This window comes from Plecotus auritus (genome assembly GCF_963455305.1).
Source record: "Plecotus auritus genome assembly, chromosome: 3".
NCBI lineage: Eukaryota > Metazoa > Chordata > Mammalia > Chiroptera > Vespertilionidae > Plecotus > Plecotus auritus.
Genome location: NC_137772.1, coordinates 177,063,268 through 177,088,981, shown reverse-complemented (window position 1 = coordinate 177,088,981; position 25,714 = coordinate 177,063,268). Strand labels below are relative to the sequence as shown.

Genomic DNA, 25,714 nt, shown 5'->3' with positions numbered 1-25,714 from the left:
CTGCTGTTAGATCTCTGTATAATATTTTTTATTTCAGTCAGTGTATGCTTACTTTCTAGTTGGTCCTTTTCTGTATCCTTGAGGGTCTTGCTAAATTTATCGGCCTTTTCTAGAAAATTCTTGAAAAACCTTATAACCGTGGTTTTGAACTCTATATCCAGTCATTTGCTTTCCTCCATTTCTTTCATTTGTGATCTGTTTCTTTGTCTCTGCATTTTGGCTGCTTCCCTGAGTTGATAGAGTAGCTTTGTGTGCAAGGTGTCCTATAGGGCCCAGTGGCTCAGCCTCCCCAGTTACCTGAGGTGGACACTCTTGGTGCACCCCTTTGTGGGCTGTGTGCACAGTCTTGTTGTAGTTAAGCCTTGATTGTTGTTGGTATCACTGGGAGGAATTGACCTCCAGGCCAATTGGCTGTGAGAATCAGCTGTGTCTATGCTGGGAGAACTTCTGTGCTGGTGACACCCTTATAAGACATGACTTGCAAAAGCCGCTGTGCTCAGCTTGGATGGGGCGGAGTCTCAGGGCGGAGCAGACAGCATTGGTTTCCCGTCAGCCCTGCCTTAATAGGCCCCTGTGTCTCAGTGTTCCGTGGTAATCGCTGCAAACACCTCTGAGAGAATGCCGCCCTCGCATTCTGCCCGCTGCCAGACAGTCCAGTTTCTCCCCGAATGAGTCTGGGTCTCCAGAGTCTCGCCCAGAACTAGAGTTCAGCGCAGTCAGGAACTTTTGTCTCCCTCCCGCTTGAGAAAGCCAGCCGCGCACTCAGTTGCCAGTCTTCTCCGCGCACGTGTCTCAGTACCTCTGCCTTCTGCAGCTCTTCTGAGTCTCAGTGTGCTTTTCTCTTTCCTTCTAGTTGTAGAATTTCCACTCAGCCAGCCTTCCTGTGGTTCTGGATGATGTCTTTTGTCTTTTAGTTGTAGTTTTGAAATTGTTGTGCGAGGCAGCAGTTTAGGTGTTTACCTATGCTGCCATCTTGGTTTCTCCTCTGGAATGTATAATGATTTATCAGAGTTAGTATGAAGGCATTTTACTAAATAAATATTCTGAAACTGGGAAATCAACATTAGTACAGAAAGTTAGAATAGTAATTGCTGTTGCCATTATCCAGCTGTTACTGTATGTCAGAAGCTTTTATGCACAATATCTCTAATGTATATAACAATATCACTTGTATTATACTCATTTTATAGATAAGAAAAGATGAATACAGAAAGAAATACTTTACCCAAAATCATACTTGGTGTTAAGTGACACTTTCCTACTGTACCATGCTTCCCTTTTCTGTGTCTTATCAAGTATGTTTGCCTTTATTCTTCAATTGGTATCATATTTCCAGAAGAGGATTCAAAAAAGCAAATCGGTTTCAAATGAGGATCTCATCAGCTATGTGACACAAAACTAAGCAGTTTTCCTTACCAACTAGAAACTTAAACAATAAACTCCTTGGTAATCTAGATTGCTGCTGCTGCTTTTTTCTAAATGTGTTATAAAATGTTATTGAGTCGTATGGTCTCTAGTGTTACTTTAGAATTAAGATGCTTTTGACCACTAGAAAAGAGGAGAAAAAAGGTTATTCATTGAGGGCCTGTCCCACAAGAACAGCTTATGTTCACATTCTAACTTCTTAAAAAGTTACTTTAGATCCTTGAAATATGAAATCACATGTCCACATGTTTTGTAAAGGACTCCTGACAAAGAGGAACCCATTAAAATTTTTCATAAGATCCAATTTTTATTTAATACGTTAGTTTTTTCAATTCATTTTACCTAATTGTTCAGCTTTGTATGATTACCTGGCTACCTAACTGGTATTTTTTGTTTTTGTTTTGAGCCCAGATGGCCAGTAAGGCCAGTGCAGGGAATATAAAGTGTTACAAAACACATGAAGCATTATTAAGTCTCTGCTAATAAAAACTACTGACAATTCTCTTTTTTGGTTATTTTATATGTGAAGAGAGAGTGTCTTCAGAGAAATGAAGGTATTTGCATTGGCTTTGCTTGGCCTTCTGATTTGCTTGGCTAATAGAATTAGAATAGATTTTAGGTTATCAGCAAATAAAATCAAGTACAAATGTTTTCTAAGAACATTATTAAATAGTTTAGAGTATCATCCTTTGAAATCATTGGCTGTGGAATTACTAGAATTGTGTTTCCATTATAACATTGTTTTCTAATTTGGTATTGAAAGCAAGAGCTAGAATCAGTAAGCTATATGTTAAATATAATAATTAAAGGGCTTGCTTCATATGACAGACCCAGTATGTCATAGAGATACTAATGGTAATGCTACAGAAACAACTATTCTGAGCAACTAAGTTACACAGATGCTTTAGAATAAGTTGAACAAATGTGAAAGTGATAAAAAAAGTTTGGGTAAGGAGAAAAGGAAATACAGAACATTCAGTGACATTCAGAACTTAGTAACAGTGACTGATCATTTAAAACCATCTTTCATGATTGAAAGGATGTGGACATTCTGTACACCACATAAGGCCCAGGCTTAATAATAGTGTCTTTTTAGTAGAGTCCCAGCAATATTTAGCTGAATTTCATTAGGAGTTTCAAAATCCACTATATCAATTGCTTATTATGATATTTCTATTCAGGAAAGCCTTAAGAGAACAGTTGCAAACTTAGTACCCTCATGGATTGGTACCCTCATCTCAATATAACAAGGTTGGAGTGAGCAAGACCGGAAAGTGTGAAAGTCTGAATGAGCCTTCTTCACTCTCTTAGGGGAGTCACTGCTTGCATTTATGGCATCTAAAAACTTGCCCCGCTGAATAGCTCAGTTGGTTAGAGCATCATCTCAATATAACAAGGTTTCAGGTTTGATCCTCAGTCAGGGTATATACAAGAATCACTGAATGAATACATAAATTAGTGGAACAACAGATTTATTTATTTCTCTCACTCTCCTTTCCCCCCCCCCCCCCAAGCAATAAAAATTTTTTTTAAAAACTATTACCTCAAAGTACAGGTACTTTTGAATCTCTTGGCCACAGATCTGTACTGGAACCACCATTTCACTTTGGAACAGGTGGAAAACTGTAGCTTAACACTCTTCATTGTTAGTTGTATTATAGTAAACTATTGTTTTTAATTGTAAATAATGCCTCTACTATTTATTCTTATGCTTATCCTGCTATCCACTTTTGAACTCTTCCTACCATCTCTATTTATTTTGTAATACACATAGTTCCCCAACATTTTATTATGAAAACTTTAAAAAAATAGGAAAGTTAAAGGATAGTACAATGATCATTGTATTTACTCTGTGTGCGTGTTTTGGTGGAACCATCTGGAAGTTGCAGACATGATATAGCACCCCTAAATGCTTTAGTATGATTGACCTAAAGATATGGTTGTTCTTCTACACAACCGAAATACATTATGTGATGTACCTTTTAAAAAATACATATTTTTGTTGATTTCAGAGAGGAAGGGAGAGGGAGAGAGGAATAGAAACATCAATGATGAGAGAGAATCGTTGATCAGCTGCCTCCTGCACACCCTCTACTGGGGATCAAGCCCACAACCCAAGCATGTACCCTGACCGGGAATTGAACTGTGACCTGATTCATAGGTTGATGGTCAACCACTGAGCCATACCTGCCAAGCTCTGTGATGTACTTTTGATAAGAAGGTTATATGTTTTGTGTTGGTCTCAGGATATCAATTGTGATGCTCTCAGGAATGCCTGGAGGCACTCACCTGGGCCCGTACTACTGTGGCAATCTCCCAAATGAGCCAATATTGTGGCTGCACTGGCCCTTGTGATTCTTATGATTGCAAGATACACCTCAGTAACAACATCTGGGGACTTTAAAAAAACAAGATTTACTATTCACAGGTCCTGGAGGATAGGGGCACTCCCAGGGCCACACAGCAAGGTTGCAGAAAGAGAAAGGAGGGGGTGAGAGGAGGGAACACCTAGGATTCCACCTTTATTGGGATAAAGTGTGGGGTGCCTAGGGTTTCCAGGTTCACTCTTTATTGGTGAATTTAAAAATAAGAGTGGGAATTAAAGTGCAAAAGGGAAAAGCAGGGTCATTCAAGTGGCCAGTTACCTAGGTCACCTAGAGTTTTCTGAAAGGGGAACTTCATGGGTGGGGTAACCTTGCTTTTTTACCTAGTTGTATAGCTGGCAATGTGTTTATTAGAGATGGATGCCTTTGAAATGGACGTCTCAGCAATGAAAAGCTTAATGTCAAACAGTTACACTATATGTATTTGAACATTTATTCCTTTTTGTATTTTAAAGACTTGTGAAAAATTTAATGGAAAATTGCAAATATTCATCAATCTTTTCTCCAAGAAAATATCCCAACAGCTTTAGTCAATCAGTAGATTCCTCTGTTAAATGACTTTTCAATAGATGTTATCAATAGGTGGCAACATAGCCCTAGCCCGTTTGGCTCAGTGGATAGAGCGTCAGCCTGTGGACTGAAGGGTCCTGGGTTTGATTCTGATCAAGGGCATGTACCTCGGTTGCAGGCTCAGGGGACAACCAATCAATGTGTCTCTCACATCAATGTTTCTCTCTCTTTCCCTCCTTTCTACTCTCTCTAAAAACCAATGGACCCCAGCTAGCGTGTCTCAGTGGTTGAGCATCGACGTATGAACTAGGAGGTCACGGTTCAATTCCTGGTCAGGGCACATGCCCAGGTGGTGAGCTTCATCCCCAGTGTGGGACATGCAGGAGGCAGCCAATCAATGATTCTCTGTCATCATTCATGTTTCTATCTCTCTCTCCCTCTCCCTTCCTCTCTGAAATCAATAAAAAATATTAAAAATCTCTCTATATAAAAGGCTAATATGAGAAGTGTCCCTCCAGCCGGTCACTATGATGCGCACTGACCACCAGGGGGCAGACAATGCAGGAGCTGCCATGACACGCACTGGCCATTTACAGAGCAATGGCACCGCAGACCTGGCGCCCACAAAGCAACACTTGGCTTTCCCCAAATGGGACATAGGCCCCAACACCACCCCAGAGCAACAGCCCACCAAATTGCAGCCAACGCTGCTGAGACACCATGGCACAAAATGCGGCCCACAGCCCAGTCCAGCCCAGAAACAGTGGCTGTGGGCACCCGGTAATGACATCACATAGCAATGCCCAGCTTCCTTTCTCTAGCAACAGGCCATTTAACAATAAACGGCATTGTGGACCTGGCGCCCACAAAGCATCACTCAGCTTCCCCCAAGTGGGACACAGGCCCCACCACTACCCCAGAGCGACAGCCCACCAAATCGCAGCCGATGAGGACGAGACCCCATGGCGCAAAATGTGGCCCACAGCTCAGCCCAGCCCTGAAATGGTTGCTGTGGGAGCTGGGCAATGATGTCATGTAGCAACACCTGGCTTCCTCTCCCCAGTGACTAGCCTCCTTGGAGTTTCTTCAGCCCAGGAACACAACTTGCTTTACAGCCAGGTGCAAACATTTTACACTTTAACCAAATGTCTGTGAAGTGTTTTCCCATGCCTCATCTCATTTGATCCTCACAGGAGTCCTGGAGTAGGTAGATAGGAGACTCAGAATCCTATTTTCTTTTCATTAGTCAGAAAACAGAGATTTAGAAGGTTTAGAAACTTGACCTGACTGAAAAGAAGTAAGAAATGGTGGGCCTTGAAAATGACTTCAGTTTTTCTCACTGTGCAGAATATAGTCAAACACTGCTACAGTTAAATATTTTACCCTTTGTTCTCCCTGCATGATCTACAATAATAATATGCTTCGTGTTGATATTTACTGCTGTGTTGCTGACAATTACCTGAAAGAGAAGTTGGGGTGCTTCACTGGGCTGGAAAAAGTTTACATCAGAAAGCAGGTCTAATTAAGCAAGTTTATTCTATATATATAAAAGGCTAAGTTGACTCACACATGCACAATACATATAAAGCTCTCGCTGGCACCAATCGCACGCATGTGTTTCCATCTGTCATTGTCCATTGTGAATTTGGTTGACATTTCTATTATAGAGAAAGGGTGAATAGCAACATTAAAATATTTCTTATAATTAATTTCCTTTCAATGTGCAAGAATTCTTGCACTGGGCCTCTAGTAAATAAATAAAAATCAGTGGAAAAATATCCTTGGGTGGGTGTTAAAATTAAAAAAAAAAGATGGCAACATGAAAAAAAATAGAAGTACTTTTTGCTTGTCAATATTTTTTGGCATAAAAATGCAAACTAATTTTTTAAATCCTCACCTGTGGATATGTTTATTGATGAGAGAAACATTGATTGGTTGCCTCTTGTATGTGTCCCAATTGGAAACTGAACCCACAACCTAGGTATGTGCCCTGACTGGGAATCGAACCTGTGACCTTTGGTGTACAGGATGACACTCCAACCAACTGAGCCACCAGGCCAGGGCTAAACTAATTTTTTAAACATTTTTATTAATTTTTAGAGAGAGAAGAAGAAGGAAGAGGGATAGAGAGATAGGCGGGTTGTGGGCTCAATACCCAGTAGGGGGCGTACAGGATGATGCTGTTTCTTTCTCATCGAAGTTTCTATCAGAGAGAAACACCATCATCCTGCCTCTTGAACGTCCCCTACTGGGGATTAAGCCTGCAATCCCGGCATGTGCCCTGACTGGGAATTAAACCAGTGACCTCTTGGTTCATAGGTTGATGGTCAACCACTGAGCCACACCAGCCAAGCTAAACATTTTTTTAATGGAGTTCTTGTATGGTTGTCCATATGCTGCCCTATGAATTTCTTATGATAGGCAATGAGTCAATCAAGCAACAAAGTTTATTTAAATGGATGCTTTTTCTCGGGGAAAAAAAGTACCATCGCAATGTACTAGCTCATAAATGCCACAAAACAGTCTGATTGTGATAATGCAGATTTTTTTTTCCCTTGCTAAAAGCAAGGTCATGTGACAGTCTTCTTTTTGTTAAATATATTTTTATTTATATAGAACCCAGAATTGAACGGAGACTTCCTGATTCATAGGCCAACACTCAACCACTGAGCCATGCCTGCCGGGCACAGTCTACTTTTCTTAATCGAGATGATTATGAGCCCTAGCCAGTTTGGCTCAGATGATAGAGTGTTGGCCTGCGAACTGAAGGGTACCCGGTTCAATTCCGGTCTAGGGCACATGCCTGGGTTGTGGGCTCGATACCCAGTAGGGGGAGTGCAGGAGGCAGCCAATCAATGATTCTCTTTCATCATTGATGTTTCTCCCTCTCCCTTCCTCTCTGAAATAAACAAAATAATGTATTTTTTAAAAAGATTATTATGAATATTATTAACATAGCTACATAAACCACAAAAAGCTAACTTGTTTTCTGAAGTTATTTTTTTCCCCCCAATATATTTTTATTGATTTCAGAGAGGAAGGGAGCGGGAGAGATAGAAACATAGATGAAAGAGAATGACGGACCAGCTGCCTCCTACACACCCTCAACTGGGAATTGAGCCCGCAGCTCAGGCATGTGCCCTTGACTGGAATTGAACCAAGGACCCTTCCGACCCAGGCTGACACTCTATCTTCTGAGCCCAACTGGCTAGGGCGTTTGCTGAAGTCTTTTAATAAATAGTTTACAAGCTTTGTCAGAGATAAATTTGTCATTTGGTGGACATGGTGTCTGCTTCTTATGGTGATTTAGTGACAGAAGAGAAGTAATGTCACACTCCAGGCCCGGCAGCTCCTGTATCAGTTGTGCTTTTGTTTTGCCTTTTAGGTATTCCAAGTGCTGCTAGAGTTCTTGGAGCAAAATATTGCCAAGGTTTGGGAAATGCTTTCCTAACAAAGTATTGCTACCCCACAATAGTTGATCTTTTCTCCAGTCTGGTGCTTTTGGATTAATATGCCAACCACATTTGTTCCATTACAAGTCTATTTATTAACATCATGCATATGATTATCAAACCTGTGTTCTCTGGCACGTCACTATAAAGAATTTTGCTCCTTGAGGAAAAGTCCCCGCCTTATACTTTTTTGTATATTTCATACTGTAGTCTCCTTATTAACTACTTTGTGCTAACATAACTACATGCTGAGCTAAATTGAATTTGTGTGTGTGTATGAGAGAGAGAGAGAGAGAGAGAGAGAGAGAGAGAGATTGGTTTTACAACAAGAAACAAGATAACTTTTGATCCTTTAACTCCCATTCATAAGGAGAAATCAGAATGATTTCCAAATTTGAAGAAAGTTGGAACATTTCATGGTTGTGTAGGTATTACAATTTTTAGTATTTTTTTCCAACACTAAGCAAAATGGATATGGTAAATTTTTTGCATCCAGAGGTTGAATACTAGGACAGCCTACCTACTATCTGAGCTCTTCTATAAGGACATAAAAAAGCTATACATGCCAATTACATTGCAATGGAGAAAGTGCTAATTGTCCACTTAATGTTCTTTTTCTGTAAAAAGACTACCAGAAAACTTTGATTCCGTATTTCCTGGATTACTAGTAAATGTTTACCTGAAACCTCCACCATGTGACTACCCTTCATTCTAAAGATTAAAGTGCCAGTAGAGACTAGTGGCAAAAATGTTGAAGGTATACAAATCCTAATCATGGATAAATTTACCATGCCTAAGCAGAGATACTGCCTGGTAAATGCATTAGAATCAAAGTTGTCCAACTTCATGGACCAAAATATACAATTAAAATATGTGAGCACATATATGGAAATAGGTAATTTCCATAAGGACATTTTGCTTTTAGCACAATTTACCAAGAAATGTTTGATAGCTTGCTACTGCCATCTACTGGTGTGCTGTAATATATAAAATAAAAGGGAATTAATTCTGTTGATTAGAATACTTAAAATATTCTTTTCTGAGGGTAACACAATTTCCTTATGGTTCATACAGTATTTACTTTGTAGTATGCTTTTAGCGAACAGACTCTGTAAATCTTTCTCCACTATGTGCAATTTTTCTGTTTCAAATTTCTGATCAAACCTTTTTCCCCCCTTTGTCATCCCTTCTTAGTTTAATGGATCGAGAAGTGGCATTGCTGGCTGAAATGGACAAAGTGAAAGCCGAAGCAAGTAAGACTGATCTTTATTTAAAGCCATTACCTGATAGTAGGTCCTTCTCAACTCCTATAGCTAAAGCTCAATAAATGTCAAAAAAAAAATAGTTTATATATTTAATTAAACAATCTTGAGCAGTTGTACTGCACTAGTGTATGAATTTTTTCAGGCAAAACAACTTTACAAGAGCCTGTTTTTAAAATATTTCCAAATGTTAATATTTTGGATGTAGAGTTCAGTGTTTAAGAGATGACATCATGGTGTCTTCCACCACAGCATCAATTTAGGAAAATAAAGTCTCCTGCAGGCACCTGGAGTTTTGTTTTATTTTATTTTTCTCATGTGATTGAAGATTTCCTTTGGCACAATCAGAGGAGACGTCCATGTTGTCTACAATTTGTGTATACATTCATGTCGTTAACTATCTCAGAACATTTTTTTCTCAGTTTATAGAACAGTATTTACTCAGCGTCTAATCATTTGGGTAGAGGAAAATCAATGGATTGAGGGTTCAAGATACCTTGACTAGGATTTCTTGAAAGCTTACAAAATAGATTTTGGAGGAATAGAGTCTAATTTGTGGGGTTTTATACAGAAGAATAAAATACCTGTTTTTGGTAATTTCTATAAGTATCAGTTAAAAATCATACAGCTGTATGAAAGTCAACTACAGCTTATACAGTGGCATTACTTTGGGGCTTTTCAGCAGCAGGTTTTACTTTCATGCATCAAATGCCAAATTTGTAATTAAGGTTGTTTCTTGCCCTGGCCAGTTCATTCAATGATTAGAGTTTGGCCCATGGACCAAAGGGTTATGAGTTCGATTCCTGGTCAAGGGCATGTATGTACTTCGGTTGCAGGCTCTCTAGGCCTGGTAGGGGCACGTGCAGGAAGCAACCAGTCAATGTGTCTCTCTCACATTGCTTTTTCTCTCTCTCTGTCTCTCTCCTTCCTCCCTTCCACTCTCTCTAGAAATCAATGGAAAAATATCCTCTGGTGAGAATAAAAAATAAAAAAAATAATGTTTTTGGGTGTGTTTTTTTCCAATATATTTTTATTGATTTCAGAGAGGCAGGGAGAGGGAGTGAGAGTTAGAAACTATCAATAATGAGAGAGAATCATTGATCAGCTGGGGATTGAGCCCAAAACCCAGGCATGTGCCCTGACCAGGAATCAAATGGTGACCTCCTGGTTCATAGGTCGACGCTCAACCACTGAGCCACGCCTGTTGGGCAAAGGTTGTTTCTTTTAACCTGCTTTTAAACTGGTAAGAATGGAAATAGTTAAGATAATTACTCACAATTAAATAATTTGTGTCAATGGTCATGGACCAGAGGAGGCAACTTTGAAGCACTGAGCTGAATTTAATTTTTATCCATTTTAACCGGAAAAGTTCAATATATAGCAGAGATGTTACCCACTATTTTTCAGAGGTAAGATTTCATTTAAATTGATATATCCTGAAATTTCTAAATGTGACAGTTTTAGTCCATTCATAAACCTGTGTTCTTTTTTAAGATGAAGGTTCAGATAACATAAATCTAGTAAGAACACATAGTCCTTACTATTTGAAATAGAGAGGCTGATATAATTAATCACCACCACCCAGCTTCAACCAGTTATCAATTCATGGCCAATCTTATTTTATCAAATTCAGAGCTATAGTTTTACTGAACTTCATTAATTTTATATCTGTGTCTCCTTTCTCCCATGCTAAAAATCCTGGTTCTCAGTGACACTAATGTAATTACTCATTTACCAAAACTATCAATAAGGTGCTGCTTTTTTTAAATACACTATATAGTTTTATTCATTTATATGTTCATAGTACTTTACAATTCAGAGTTTTTTTACTGATATGTCACCTTCATGTCAACTTTATGAGAAAGGGTTTCCTTTTCTTTTTTCCATTTCATAAATGAAAGAACTAGTTATTTGGAAAAAATGTGACTTGTTCAGAGTCATATAAATAGGTTCTCTGAGTTAATCTGATATGTCTAGAAATCTTTACTCAACACGTTTTCTCCATTTTAGAATCCTAGAATGCTGGAGCTGAGAGAAAGTGAATTTGATACAAATAGCAAGTAGGTTTTATCTTGGGAGCCAGACCAATAGATCATTTGTAGCTGTTGGTTCTTGGTGTTTGTAGGCATGTTTCTACTTTATTGGGAAAGTATGCCCTTACAGATTAACCTGACATGGGTATGGGCAACCTGTGGGTGGGATATATGTGGCAAGCAGGTTAAGAAAACTTGCTAACGTAGCTCTGGCTGGTTTGGCTCAGTGGATGGAGCGTCGGCCTGCGGACTGAAGGTCCCAGGTTCGATTCCGGTCAGGGCCATGTGCCTTGGTTGCGGGCACATCCCCAGTAGGGAGTGTGCAGGAGGCAGCTGATCGTTGTTTCTCTCTCATCGATGTTTCTAACTCTCTATCCCTCTCCCTCCTTGTCTGTAAAATAAATCAATAAAATATATTTAAAAAATAAATAAATAAAGTGGTTCAGCCTGATATACCTCTTTGAAAATTCTATTTCTTCTAAAATAAATTTGGCTAATTCTCAATAGATTATAGGATTCTGTGTATAACAGTTGGTAATTGAGTTTGATTACATGTTAACAGAGTGGCCTAAATAAATGTGAGTTTATTTTTCTCTCGTGAAATGAAAGGTGATCCAGGGCTGAAGGGAATCTCCAAAATGACGTGGGAGACCCAGCCTTCTCTGTCCTTGTACCCAGACATCCTTAGAGTGTGTTTATGGTCAAAGAGGCTCCAGTCAAGAAAGGGCAAAATGTTACATGCTGCCCAAGACTCCTTTAAAGAGCTTTCCTGTGAACCTCGCCCTGTGAGTTCTGCTTAGATCTCAGTGGCCAGACTATATCATATGACTGTCTTATCTGTAGCAGAGTCAGGAAATACAGAATTTTGCCTAAATAGTTTCATACCCAACAATATTGGACTTCTGGCAGGAAGAACAGGTGAATGAATATGCAGTATTTAACAGTCTTTGCTATAGTCCATCCTCCAATATCTCTCTTTTTCCCCAAATGAGAATACACTCACCTCGTCAATGGCATCTCCTCCAAAGTGTCATCTAGTAGTATACTCAGCTGAAAGTTCAGGACTTCTGGGGAATTTCAGATCTTTTAACAGGTCTGGATGTGGCACACTGCTGTGTGGAGTCCCATAAAGTAAAACAAAGATTAAATGCCCCCTCCTCCAATATTATACTGATAGAGAAATAATTATAGCAAGAATTATAGTAAAAAGTTCCCATCTGGAAAAGCAGTGATCAAATCTTACTGGACAGGAATAGCAATCCCTGCCCTGGTGGAAGAGAAATTTCCTTGGTTTATCTACAGCCCCTGGTTCTGCTTTCTAGGAGGACTTTTTTTGCCCGTGCCCTCTGTAGTCTCTGTTCTCTACTCTGAGAGGATTTTAGTTTGTTTGTTGTCCTTCTTAGTCATATCTGAGTTACACATCTGGGAGCATGCTAAAGATGTTTCTTAACAGGCTGTAAACAACCTAAATATCGATCATTAGGGAAACTTGATAAATTATTATGGTATATCCATATATCAGACTACTAAGTGGCTGTTCAACAGCGAGGGAGAGCCAGTGTATTAATAGGAATTGAACCTATTCTGGTTCAGTTCTGATCAAGGGCACATGCCTGGGTTGTGGGCTTGATCCCCAGTAGGGGGCATGCAGGAGGCAGCCAATCAATGATTCTCTCTCCTCATTGATGTTTTTATCTCTCTCTCCCTCTCCCTTCCTTTCTGAAATCAATTTAAAAAAATATTTTTACAAAGTAGTTTTTCATGAACTATTAAAAAAAATAGTTAAGGTAATGGGAGGACCATGTATATGATACACTTGCATGAGTAAGGAGAATAAAAAAGGGAGAGAGATATATGTTATATATGTATAGAATATATTTGGAAGTATATGTAAGAAATTAACTGGTTTCCTCTGGGGAGGGGACCACAAAGTCAGAAGTAGGAGAGACACTAACTTTTCATTTCATGCTCTTTATTCTAGGTAAGTCTTTTTTACCATGTGTGCATATTCTGTTTTACTTATATGATTCTTTAAAAAGTTTTTTAAATTGATTTTAGAGAGAAAAGAAGGGAGAGGAAGAGAAACATCAGTGTGAGAACAAAACATCAAAAGGCTGCCTCCTGTGCAACCCCACCTGGGATTGAGCCCACAACCTGGGCATACTGAGCCACACCAGCCAGGGCGTTAATTTATGTTTCTTAATTTAAAAAATGTATTTTCCTGGGAAGAGGAAAAAGAGAAATGACAAATTATTTATGTGTCTTTTTTATTTCATGAAGTCTTTACCTTTTCACTGCCTTTAGAGTCATTCAAGAAGGTGGAAACTGGACCTTTGCCTCTCCAAATACATTCAGCAAGGCCTATATTTCCAGTTCTTTATCCTATTGAGCCAGAACATAGAGTTATACTCCTTTTTCCTCTACAGTGGAAATTTTGCTCAGCCGACAAAAGAAAGCTGAACTTCTAAAGAAGATGACTGATGTGGCTGTTCGAATGTCAGAAGAGCAGTTGGTTGAGCTCAGAGCTGATATCAAGGTAAAACTTCCTTCTCCTTTCTGCCTTTCTTCTTGCCCTCCAGGACTAAAGTAGCAAATCTCCATAATTCATGGCCATATCTAATATGTTGAACTCATGATCTTTCCTTTCAAAACCTGGCCCTCCTCCAGGTTCCCTTTCTCTGTAAGTGGTACTGTCATCTATCCAGTTTTTCAAGCTGGAAACTTGGGGAAATTTCTCCTTTCCAGCATGAAGTCTATCAGCAGACCCTGTCCTTTTGAATTCCTTCTGAATCTCAGATCTGACCTTTTCTCTTCATCTCCACCACCAATGTCATGAGCCAAGTAACTATTATCTCTTGCTTGGACTGCTGTAATAGCCTCATAACTGATTCTGTTCACCCTCTCCATCCCTCCAAATCTGTTCCTCACACTGCAGTAACTGACTTCAAATTTTCCATTTCTTTTATTATTATTTGTTTTGAAACATTGATATGAGAGAGACACATCAATTGGTTGCCTCCTATACATGCTCCAACTGGGGCCTGGGATCAAACCTGCAACCCAGATACATGCCCTTGACCAGGAATTGAACCCTGTGACTCTTCAGTGCATGGAGCAAAGCTCTAACCACTGAGCACACAGACCAGGGCTCCATTGCTTTAGGATAAAGACTGTAATCCTTAGCACAGCCTGTAGGGCTCTGTGGAGTTGGCCCTGCCAGCATCATCCTTTCACACCATGCCCCCTTGTTCTCAGTTACAGCCATATTAACTTTTCCTTTCTGCAGACACATCCTGCTCCCTCCTGCTGGAGGACTACTACACATGCTATTCATCTATCCAAAATACTCTTCCCTCCCTGCCACTCCCAACACACAGTCACTCACGATCTACTCATCCTTCCTGGTTTTCTTCCTATTTTGTGCCTTCATAGCAGTTATATTCCATGTACATTTGATTAATCTGTTATTCTCACTAGCTGGTGAACTTTACAATGGCAAAACTGCTGTCTCTCCAGTGCCTAGCATAGTACCTTGGCACATAATAGGTATTCAGTAAATAAGTAAATATTTATTTATGTACTAGTATGTATGTATATATGTATGTATGTATATTTGTATTTTGTTCATCCCCACCTGAGGATATTTTTCCCATTGCTTTTTCAGAGAGTGGAAGAGAGGGAGGCAGGGAGAGAGGAATAGAAGGGTTAAGAGAGAGAGAGAAACATCGATGTGAGAGAGAGAAATCGATTGGTTGCCTCCTGCATACACCCCAACAGGGGGAGGGGCAGGGAGTGAACCCGAGACCCAGGATGTGTCCTTGACTGGAAATCAAACCTGCAACCCTTTGGTGCGCAGGCTGATGCTCTAACCACTGAGCACATTGACCAGGGCTATCCTATATAATAAAGAGATAATATGCAAATTGACTATCACTCCAACACACAAGATGGCTGCCCCCATGTGGACACAAGATGGCCGGCAGGGGAGGGCAGTTGTGGGTGATCAGGCCAGCAGGGGAGGGCAGTTGGGAGGGACCAGGCCTGAAAGGGAGGGCAGTTGGGGGCGATTAGGCCTGTAGAGGAGAGCAGTTGGGGGCGATTAGGCCTGTAGAGGAGGGCAGTGGAGGGTGACCAGGCCTGCAGGGGAAAACAGTTGGGGGGGACCAGGCCTGCAGGGGAGGACAGTTGGGGGGGACCCAGGCCTGCAGGGGAGGCCAGTTGGGGGCAACCAGGCCTGCAGGGGAGGCCTGCAGGGGAGGGCAGTTGGGGGGGACCAGGCCTGCAGGGGAGGGCATTTGGGGGGGACCAGGCCTGCAGGGGAGGACAGTTAGGGGCAACCAGGCCAGCAGGGGAGGGCAGTTAGTGGTGACCAGGCTGGCAAGGGAGGGCAGTTAGGGGCAATCAGGCCTGCAGGGGAGTGGTTAGGGGTTGATCAGGCTGCCAGGCAGAAGCAGTTAGGGGCAATCAAGGAAGGCAGGCAGGCGAGCACTTGGGAGCCAGCAGTCCTGGATTGTGAGAGGGATGTCTGACTGCCCTCGAGGGGTCCCAGATTGGAGAGGGTGCAGGCTGGGCTGAAGGACACACACACACACACACACACACACACACACACACACACCTGTGTACAAATTTCGTGCACTGTGCCTCTCGTTTTTAAATACGTTTTATTATTGATTTTAGAGAGAAAGGAAGGGAGAGGGAGAGAGAGAGAGAAACACTGATGAGAGAGAAACATCAATCAGCTGCCTCCTGCACGGCCCCCACCAGGGATCAAGCCCACTATCTGTGCATATGACCTTACTGGAACATGAACCTGTGACCTCTTGGTGCATGGATCGACGCTCAACCACTGAGTCACACCAGTTGGACAGTGTTCAGTAAATATTTAAATGGCTGGTTGAGCCCTGGCCAGTTTGGCTTAGTGGATAGAGCGTCGGCCTGCAGACTCAAGGGTCCCAGGTTCGATTCTGGTTAAGGGCATGTACCTTGGTTTCAGGCACATCCCCAGTGAGGGGTGTGCAGGAGGCAGCTGATTGATGTTTCTCTCTCATCAATGTTTCTGACTCTCTCTCCCTTTCCCTTCCTCTCTGTAAAAAAAAAATAAAATATATTTTTAAAAAATATATAAATAGTCGATTCTGATTTTATAGAGAAAAGTGAGCAATTTGAGATGTTAATTATAATCTGTAAAGATTACTTGTGTTTAACATTCATATATTTTTTTAAATTTTTTAATTTTATTTTTCAATTTTAGTTGACATGCAATATTATTTTATTTTAGTTTTAGGTGTATAGCATAGTGGCTGACAATCATATAATTTACAAGATGATCCTCCCCCATTTCAAGTACCCACCTGGCATTATACATAGTTATGACTATATTATTGACTATATTTTCTATGCTGTACTTTACGTCCCCATGGCTATTTGGTGACTACCAATATGTATTCCTTAATCTCTTCACCTTTTTCATTCATAACCCCAACCCCTCTCTCCTCTGCCTCTTCCCTCTGGCAACCATCAGTTTGTTCTCTGTAACTATGAGTCTGTTTCTGTTTTGTTTGTTCATTTTGTTCTTTAGATTCCACATGAAAGTGAAATCAGATACTTGTCTTTCTCTGTCAGACTTTTTTCACTTAGCATAATACTCTCTAGGTCAATCGATTTTGTTGCAAATGGCAAGATTTCCTTCTTTTTTATGGTTGAGTAAATTCCACTTTATGTATATACCACAACTTTTTTTTTTTTAACACTCACTGGAGGATATTTTTTCCATTGATTTTTAGAGAAAGTAGAAGTGGGGGAGACCGGGGAAAGAGAGAGAAACATCAACACGTGAGAGGCACATCAGTTGATTGGCTCCCACATGAGTCCAGACGGGGGTCGGGAATCAAACCTGCAACCCTTTGGTCTGAGGGCCAATGCTCTAACCACTGAACAACCGATCAGGGCTACCACAACTTTTTTATCCACTCATCTTTTGCTAGGCATTTAGGTTGCTTCCATGTCTTAGCTATTGTAAATAACACTGCAGTGAACATAGGATTGCATAAATCTTTTTGAATTCCTGTTTGGGGTTTCTTTGGATATATACCCAGAAGTGAAATCACTGGGTCTGGGCCTGCACATGCTCTATTAAATTAGATCCATAAGGCCCCATAGCATGTGAGACCATAACATTTTAGAGATCAGCATTTCCTGTAACTGGGCTCATGAAGTTAATGGTCTCCCACAGCTTTTGCAAACCAGAAATTTCCTCAGGAGGACCTTGGCCTTCAAATTATTGATCATCAGAGTAGTGTGTAAAAGACCTTTTGTTTTAAATTATCTGATTTTCCTTATTGGAGATTTTTGTTATAATGAAGAGTTATTTTGAAAAATAAAACCCCTTTATCAAGCAACCTAAAAGAAAAAAAAAAAAAAAAAGAAATCACTGGGTCATAAGGCAAGTCCATTTTAATTTTTTGAGGAACTTCCACCGTTTTGGTTTGTTTTTTTTTTAATCCTCACCTGAGGATATTTTTCCATTGATTTTTAGAGAGAGTGGAAGGAAGGGAGGAGGAGGGGGGCGAGAGGGAGAGAGAAAGAGAAAGAAACATCGATGTGAGAGAGACACATCAATTGGTTGCCTCCTGCATGCACCAATGGGGGCCAGGGATCGAGCCTGCAACCAAGGTACATGCCATGCCCTTGATGGGAGTCAAACCTGCGACCCTTTAGTCCAAGGGCTGACACTCTAACCACTGAGACAAACTGGCTAGGGCAGTATGGACATTTTAACGATGTTAATTCTTCCTATCCATAAACACAGTATATGCTTCCATTTTTAAAGGGGGGGCAAAAGTAGATTTATAGTTGTGTGTAGGCGAAACACAGAATTTATTCTTCTATTATTATTTACTAGAGGCCCGGTGCACGAAATTCGTGCACGGATGTGTGTGTCCCTCAGCCCAGCCTGCACCCTCTCCAATCTGGGATCCCTCTCACAATCCAGGACTGCTGGCTCCCAACTTCTCGCCTGCCTGCCTTCCTGATTGCCCCTAACTGCTTCTGCCTGCCAGCCTGATCACCCCCTAACCATTCCCCTGCCAGCCTGATTGATGCCTGACTGCTCCCCTGCCAGCCTGTTTTCCCCTAACTGCCTTCCCCTGCAGGCCTGGTCACCCCTAACTGCCCTCCCCTGTAGGCCTGGTCACCCCTAACTGCCCTCCCCTGCAGGCCTTGTCTCCCCCAACTGCTCTCCCCTGCAGGCCTGGGTCCCCCCCAACTGCCCTCCCCTGCAGGCCTGGTCACCCCTAACTGCCCTCCCCTGCAGGCCTGGTCACCCCCAACTGCCCTCCCCTGCAGGCCTGGGTCCCTCCCAACTGCCTTTCCCTGCGGGCCTGGTTGCCCCAACTTCCCTCCTCTGCCATATTGGTCACCCCTAACTGCCCTCCCCTGCAGGCTTGATCGCCCCCAACTGCCCTCCCTTGCAGGCCTGGTCCCTCACAACTGCCCTCCCCTGCTGGCCTGATTGCCCACAACTGCCCTCCCTTGCAGGCCTGGTCCCTCCCAACTGCCCTCCCCTGCTGGCCATCTTGTGGTGGCCATCTTGTGTCCACTTGGGGGCAGGATCTTTGACCACATGAGGGCAGCAATCTTGTGTGTTGGAGTGATGGTCAATCTGCATATTACTCTTTTATTATATAGGATAGAGGCCTGGTTCACGGGTTGGGGCCAGCTGGTTTGCCCTAAAGGGTGTCCCGGATCAGGGTGGGGGTTCCCTTGGGGCGTGGGGTGGCCTGGGCGTGGGGCCTGTGGTGGTTTGCAGGCCGGCCACGCCCCCTGGCAACCCAAGAGGAGGCCCTGGTATCTGGGGTTTATTTATCTTCTACAATTGAAACTTTGTAGCCTGGAGCTATAATTGAAACTTTGTAGCCTTAAGCGAGGCCTGGGCTGGCCAGGGTGTGTGGAAAGCTTGGCTTCCTCCATCGCCGGGGCAACCCTAGCCTCCTGCTCTTTCCAGCTCCATGGCTGCCACCATTTCTGTTTGGGTTTATGTATCTTCTATCATTGAAACTTTGTAGTCTTGAGTGGAGGCCTAGGCCGGCAAGGGCAGGCGGAAAGCTTAGCTTCCTCCATTGCCGGGGAAACCCAAGCCTCCCTCCTGCTCTCTGTGGCCGTAGCCATCTTGGTTGGGTTTATTTGCATATTTGCTCCTGATTGGCTGGTGGGCGTGGCTTGTGGGTGTAGCAGAGTGATGGTTAATTTGCATATTACTCTTTTATTAGATAGGATTAGTTATTGTATTTTCCATATGAACAATTATAAACCTATTTTTGCCCCACCCTATATTTGTATCTTCTTCAATTTCTTTCTTTGTGTCTTATAATTTTCCAAATATAGGTCTTTTACCTCCTTGGTTAAATTTATTCCTAGGTATTTTAGTTGCCCTTTTTATTAGTTTATTACTGGTGTATTAAAATGCAAATGAGCCCTAGCCAGTTTGGCTCAGTGGGTAGAGCGTCGGCCTGCGGACTCAAGGGTCCCTGGTTCGATTCTGGTCAAGGGCATGTACCTTGGTTGTGGGCACATCCCCAGTAGGAGGTGTGCAGGAGGCAGCTGATCAATGTTCCTCTCTCATCGATGTTTCTAACTCTCTATCCCTCTCCCTTCCTCTCTGTAAAAAATTAATAAAATATATTTTAAAAAAATAAAATAAAATGCAAATGATTTCTGAATACTTATTTTGTTTCCTACTACTTGACTGATTTCATTTATCAGTTCTAGTAGTTTTTTGGTGGAATCTTCAGGGTTCTTAACACATACACATTTTAAATTCGTAGCTAAACAACAGTGTTTCTGCCCTAGCCGGTGTTGCTAAGTGGTTAGAGCATCGGCCCACACACTGAAGGGTCATGGGTTTGATTCCGATCAAGGGCACATACCTGGATTGCAGGTTTGATCCCCAGCCCCAGTGTTTTACACAAACCCTAGGTTATGTTATTACTCCCACTTCTTCCCCTTAGACTCTATTGGGGTGAAACAGCAAAACAATGCAAATTTTTAATTACCATTTTCTGATTAACTAAAACTATGTTACTAAATTTTATAGAAAGTCGTATTCATATTGATGCCAATCAGTCTCATTCAACTATCTGGGAGAAGCCGGAAACCCCTTTGGAATTAAGATGAGAATTCTGGCTCTCACAGGCTTCATCTGTTTTCCTTCCCACGTGGTTGAAAAGCTGCTAGAAATATTTCTGCAGGCTGACTAAGGATCTGTTTCTCTCCACATTTTCAGTGTACTGAAGTGGGTGCTATGCAATTTAAATGTCTTATTTCCAGATCATTTTATTTCCGTCATTCCTGTTATGTCTTTGGCTCAGTAAACTCTAGAATTTGTTTCAGACTTAATCTCAGACTGATATCACATGTCGAAGGCTTTGTCACAGAACTTTGTGTGCTTTCCTGAGCCACAATATACTTTGAAGCTTTAGGGCTTCAGAGGCCAGAGGTAATTTTTATTTCTCCTTTCCCTTTCACTGCTTCTAGACGCATCTCAAGGATTCTGATGCATTTAGTTCTACTCCTTGAACATCCAAAGTGGAATTAGAACACTGCCAAGACTGCTCTAAGGAGCTCAATTCTTCTAAATTTTATCTAGAAGAATTATAACTTTTCCTTTTCATCTTAAAGTGATTCCAGGCTACGTTAGATATTGTTTATTGAAACAGACCCTCAGAAACACTTTATTCCTAACATGTATCTAGTCCCTCACTTTCTGTAGTATAGTTAGTTTTTGACCCAAGGGGTTGATTACTTCTCAGCTCAGTCAACTTAAAAGGGTTAAACTATAAGCAGCACAAACTTCTCATTTGTAAAGTTGACTTTTTCACATGAATGATTTTTCATCTCAAGAAATTGTTTCTATTTCAAGGACTAACAAATCCTACTTTACAAAGAGTTGAAGTGGGTTTCCTAAGGAAGTTTTTACTAAAGAACCAGACCATCTATTTAAATGGAATCATTGTTGTAACTTCAGATCGTTTTTGCTGCTGCCTCTGTTTATAAACTGTGAGCTATATAAAATGTATAAAATGGAACAATGTGGAGAGTCGCCAATAGTAGAAAGTGGCCCTCTACGTAAATTCTTTATCCTTTCTCTGCAGTTTCCGGTGATTATACTTAGTGGGCTTTGACCATCATGTAGTATTTCATAAAACTCCTAAATAGACTTCTCTTTAGGCTCTGAAGAAAATGACTGAATTTTGTCAATCACCCAGCATTGGTAATATTGTGGCCACTGAGCAAACTTTGAAGCAATAAAAATAATTCAATTGAAAATAATTCTGTTTCATTCATACGTAGCAAGCTGTTGATTCCATGTACACTGTGTGTCTTACCTGGAGGCTTTTCTTTGCCCTTTCTCCAGCACTTCGTTAGTGAACGTAAATATGACGAGGATCTGGGAAGAGTAGCCCGGTTCACCTGTGACGTGGAGACCCTAAAGAAGAGCATTGATTCGTTTGGACAAGGTGAGATAGCGAGAGATTCTGGGCACGGGATGGTGATGAGAAGACCACACTGTACTAATTAGAGACTGGAGTGCTGGTTGGCTTCTCTACTGATTCTTCTTTTGTGCCTCTTGTGTTTTGTTTGTTTTTATGAAAAATAGCTCTGAGATCTTTTATGAAGTCATTGGATGCAGATGCTTGGAGCACAGGATGGGCTCCCTAAATTTGCAATAAGATTTTTTTCATCCATTCTCTGTTGAGTTGAGAGTGTATGATATGAAGAATAAAGAGCATGGAGCTCTGGAGTCAGACCGAAGTTGCCTCTACTCATTTTCTTCCTCTGGAACCTCATTTTATTCCTCTCCAAAATGGAGATAATACCTACCTTGTCTGGCATACAATAGTTTATAAAACAATAGCTTCAAAGGGGGTGGTGCCTCTAAGGTGAGAGTTTGTGTGCCACCAAGCCTGAACTCAGCTCCTTGGCTCTTTCCATCAGTATGAAAGTGAAATGTTGGCTTTAGGGCAGTGATTGTGAACTCAGCACTAGTCCAGGCTTAACACCAAGGAAAAAATCTATTGGGGGCATTAAACCATTGAATTCTGACAAAATTCAAATTGAAAATGTTAATATTTTTCAGCTAAATTGGTATTTTGAGTTTGGGATCATTTTTGCAAAAGAACCTTAGGAAGATACACGTTTGTTGTAAAGACTAGTTCTGTTCATATTAACTAATCTTGATTAGTTATACTGTGCATCATTCAAATTTTTTAAAAAAGATTAGCTCTTTACCTTTGTCTTTCTTTGTAGAGTTTGTATTTTAGTGTTCCTCACATAGGAACTGTATATATGGCTTATATTATTATTCCTAGGTTTAGTTAACTGCCAGAGCCAGGATCTTAGGTAGTGGGAAGTGTCAAGAAGTTACTTGTTGGTAGGGGGATAGGTCACTCACTCTGGTCTTAAACTGTTGACTTGTTTCTAAGAGCAGTGGGGATTTGGAGGAAGAGGGCAGAAGAGAGATTTTCCTTTTTGTTACCCTTTTTATAAGTGTTCTTTATCTTAAAGTGCTCATTGTGAAATGGGGAAAACCTTACCCTTCATGCTCTTTCATGATAATGACTGCATATTTCTTATATTTGTTTCAGTGTCCCATCCAAAGAACAGCTATTCAACCCGATTGCGATGTAGCTCAGTTACATCTGTGTCCCTGAGTAGCCTGTGTGATGCCCCTGCTGCTGCTGCTGCTGCTGCTGCTGTTGCTGCTTCCACCTGTGCCTCTGCTCCCAGCCTTACAAGTGCTAACAAGAAAATCTCGGCACCAGGAGAGACTCCTGCAGGCAGAGCAGACTCCAGTGGCCGGTCCTATCAGCCTCATCGCCAGGTAACCTGGCTTCCACACTGAGCTAGTCAGGAAGAAAGCTACCAGATTATCACAGTTTATTTATTTTCTTTTTTCTTTTTTTAAATATATAGTCACAGTTTAAGTGCTGACAGTTCAGTACATTACCTTCCTCTCTTTATTCCCATTCCACACCTATTTTGAATCCCTCCAGCCCGTTAGTTCCAGAGAAAGCATTTGGTATGTATGTTCCAAACCACTAGCCAGTTTAGATTTCCTGTTGCCAAGACTGCTGACTTTCTGATGTTGGCAGTGATTCTAGCTGTTGTAGGTAGTATCGCCTGGTAATTAGTCACACTGGGAGTCGTGCATCCATCTCGAGGTAGATAAATACCACAGTGGCAGGTTCACCAGAATGAAGCAGCAACTCCCTAGAAGTACAACATAGAATATACCGGAGAGAGTGTGAACTTGGTTCCCTAAGGAGTGAACACAAGAAAGTTGAAGCATAATCCATAGTTTCTTTTCCTTGGTTTGAAAAAGATAGACAAGAGCAATTGAAAGCAGTGCTGTCAGTAATTCTTCAGAATTGAAATTGGAAGACAAAAATAAAATCCCATGCCATAAATTTTCTGGATTGTAATGTAAAAATGTACTGCATGTCATAGCAGTGTGATTGAATCTATGGTTTATATAGCAAAGCAGATCATAATGATGTTTATTTTATTATAACAAATGTTCATTATCTTTACAAATTATTTATCATCTGCAAAGCTCAGACATGTGGTAAGATACTTGCCTAATTGAGGGCTTGCAACAAACCAAGGAATGTTCTTCCTCCTTTAGCGTGTGCCCAGCTAAAGAAAAGTAAATTCCTCTTCAGTGGAGAAGAGCCTAGTGGTGAAAGGCAGGGAAAAATAGTGAAAGAATGATCATTTCTGATAGCAGGCAGAATTCTGTGAATCTTGAGAGAGAACTGAGTCCCAAGTATGGACTACCACAATTATGCTGTCAGAATACTACTATAAACTGAACTGGAACAAATGGAGTAGCACAATGCCAGAATGCTTTGAACATCATATTCTTTCATCCTTAGGTGTTGCCGGGGAACCGACGAGGAGGACAAGGCTACAGGCCACAAGGCCAAAAGTTCAGTGACCCCATGAACCAAGGACGACATGACAGTATGGGTCGTCACAGAAATAGCTCATGGTTTTCATCTGGTTCCAGGTATCAGAGTTCACAACCCCAGGCACCAGGAAATGCTAGTGAATTGGGCCAGGCACTCTCTGCAGGGAGCAATGGAACTGGAGCCAGCATGGAACCCAGCCCACCTAAGCCCTCATTCAAAAAGGGCCCACTCCCCCAGCGCAAACCCAGGACCTCTCATCCTGCAGCTATGAACTCTTGAGGGAAATTCCATTGGCCTCTCTCCTTTATCCCACATAATTCAACTTGGTAACTGGACTTTAGGAAACTTATAGTTAGATTTAATAACAAAAAGAAGTTTTCCCATATCAGTTTTTATACCATTCTAAATATTTCTTTCCTCATTTCCTCTTTATCATTTTTGGAGGGGAATCTGTTTTTTTCCCTTGACCTTTCCCAGTGATTTGGATTCATTCTGATTGGTCATTTCTACCAGGAATCATGGGCGATGATGGGCAAGTTTCCCAAGAGTAAGCAGTGTTCTTCCCAGGGCACCAGGCCTTTCAGTTGCCCACAGAGGCCATCCTCAGCAACCCCCATGGCCAGGCTTTCAGGAGTGGATGGATCGGAGCTAGTCCTGCCGCCTTTCCAGTCTAAGCAGAGCCACACATGCCTGTCAGGTTCCCTCTTAACGGTTTCACCAGGAGAGGCACTGAGGGGACTGTGTACTGCACTGAGTTAGTCAGAGAAGGGGAGATTTAATCGGTGAGAAGGAAAAAAGACCAGGAGATATTTGAGAATCTGCCTCTCACAAAGTGCCTGAGATTGACACTCAGAACAGGGTTTCAGTCTTCTGTTGGCATGATAGCTTAACCTGTATTCTTCAAAATGTCCAAAGCTTTGTTTCCTTAATTTCCTTAGACTGCAAATGTGTCTAGGGAAGTCCATGGGAAAATAGCATTTATGTAAAGTTAAAAGAAGGGGAAAAAGTATTTCTTTGCTTTAATGTTTGAAGATTTTTGTTGTTATTATTCTCATTCCTAAATCGTATTCTTATCCTGAATCAAATTTATAGCTATGTAATTAATGTTAATCTAAGCGTTACTCATCAAAAAATTGCCGCAATCTTTAGAGTTGAGTAAATAAAAACAATTGCATAAATGTTCCCACATTTGTTTCCCAGCGGCAAGTGACTTCATTTCATTATCTGTTTTTCTTTGGGCCTCATGCGGTAGAAGCCTCTGAGACAGCTTGTTCGGGGCTTAAATGAGGGTGTCTGATGCCTAAGTCATCTGTCCGCTGCTTAGCTTCAGAACCAAATTAAAATGTGAAGAGCCAGAATGAGCAAATGCAGCTGTTCCTGTGGGAAAGATTCATAGAATAGGGAATGGTGACTTTCCAAAGGAGAGCTTACCAGTTTAGAAAAACCACAGCTGCCAACGGCTCTCCCAGGCAACCAAAGGTTATATCGGCACCCCTCCTCCCTGCCTGTCCCTTGACAGGAGTAGTGAATGTAACCGTATAATTGAGCTCCCGCACGTAGCAGGTGGCATTGGTGCCAGACCTTGCACCCTTTCCCCACCCCAGCATCTATGATTTAATAACAGCAGAGCGATTTATTTCTCCAGTGTTTGTTCTCCCAAGTCTGAATCCCAGACTG

General features: G+C 41.5%; 1 protein-coding gene across 4 annotated transcripts in view; it reads left to right on the top strand.

Moving 5' to 3' along the window:
* The window catches only part of SPATS2 (spermatogenesis associated serine rich 2), a 112,434-nt gene that overhangs the window by 85,908 nt on the left and 812 nt on the right, over window positions 1–25,714 (top strand). For all 4 annotated transcript variants that reach the window (XM_080662832.1, XM_080662831.1, XM_080662833.1 and 1 more), the window contains 5 exons: window positions 8,966–9,024; window positions 13,493–13,602; window positions 21,481–21,583; window positions 22,712–22,947; window positions 24,002–25,714. The exon at window positions 24,002–25,714 is cut by the window's right edge and continues 812 nt beyond it. In XM_080662832.1, the coding sequence (XP_080518958.1) occupies window positions 8,966–9,024; window positions 13,493–13,602; window positions 21,481–21,583; window positions 22,712–22,947; window positions 24,002–24,316 (823 nt within the window). In that variant the 3' untranslated portion in view covers window positions 24,317–25,714. The remainder of the gene's footprint in view (window positions 1–8,965; window positions 9,025–13,492; window positions 13,603–21,480; window positions 21,584–22,711; window positions 22,948–24,001) is intronic.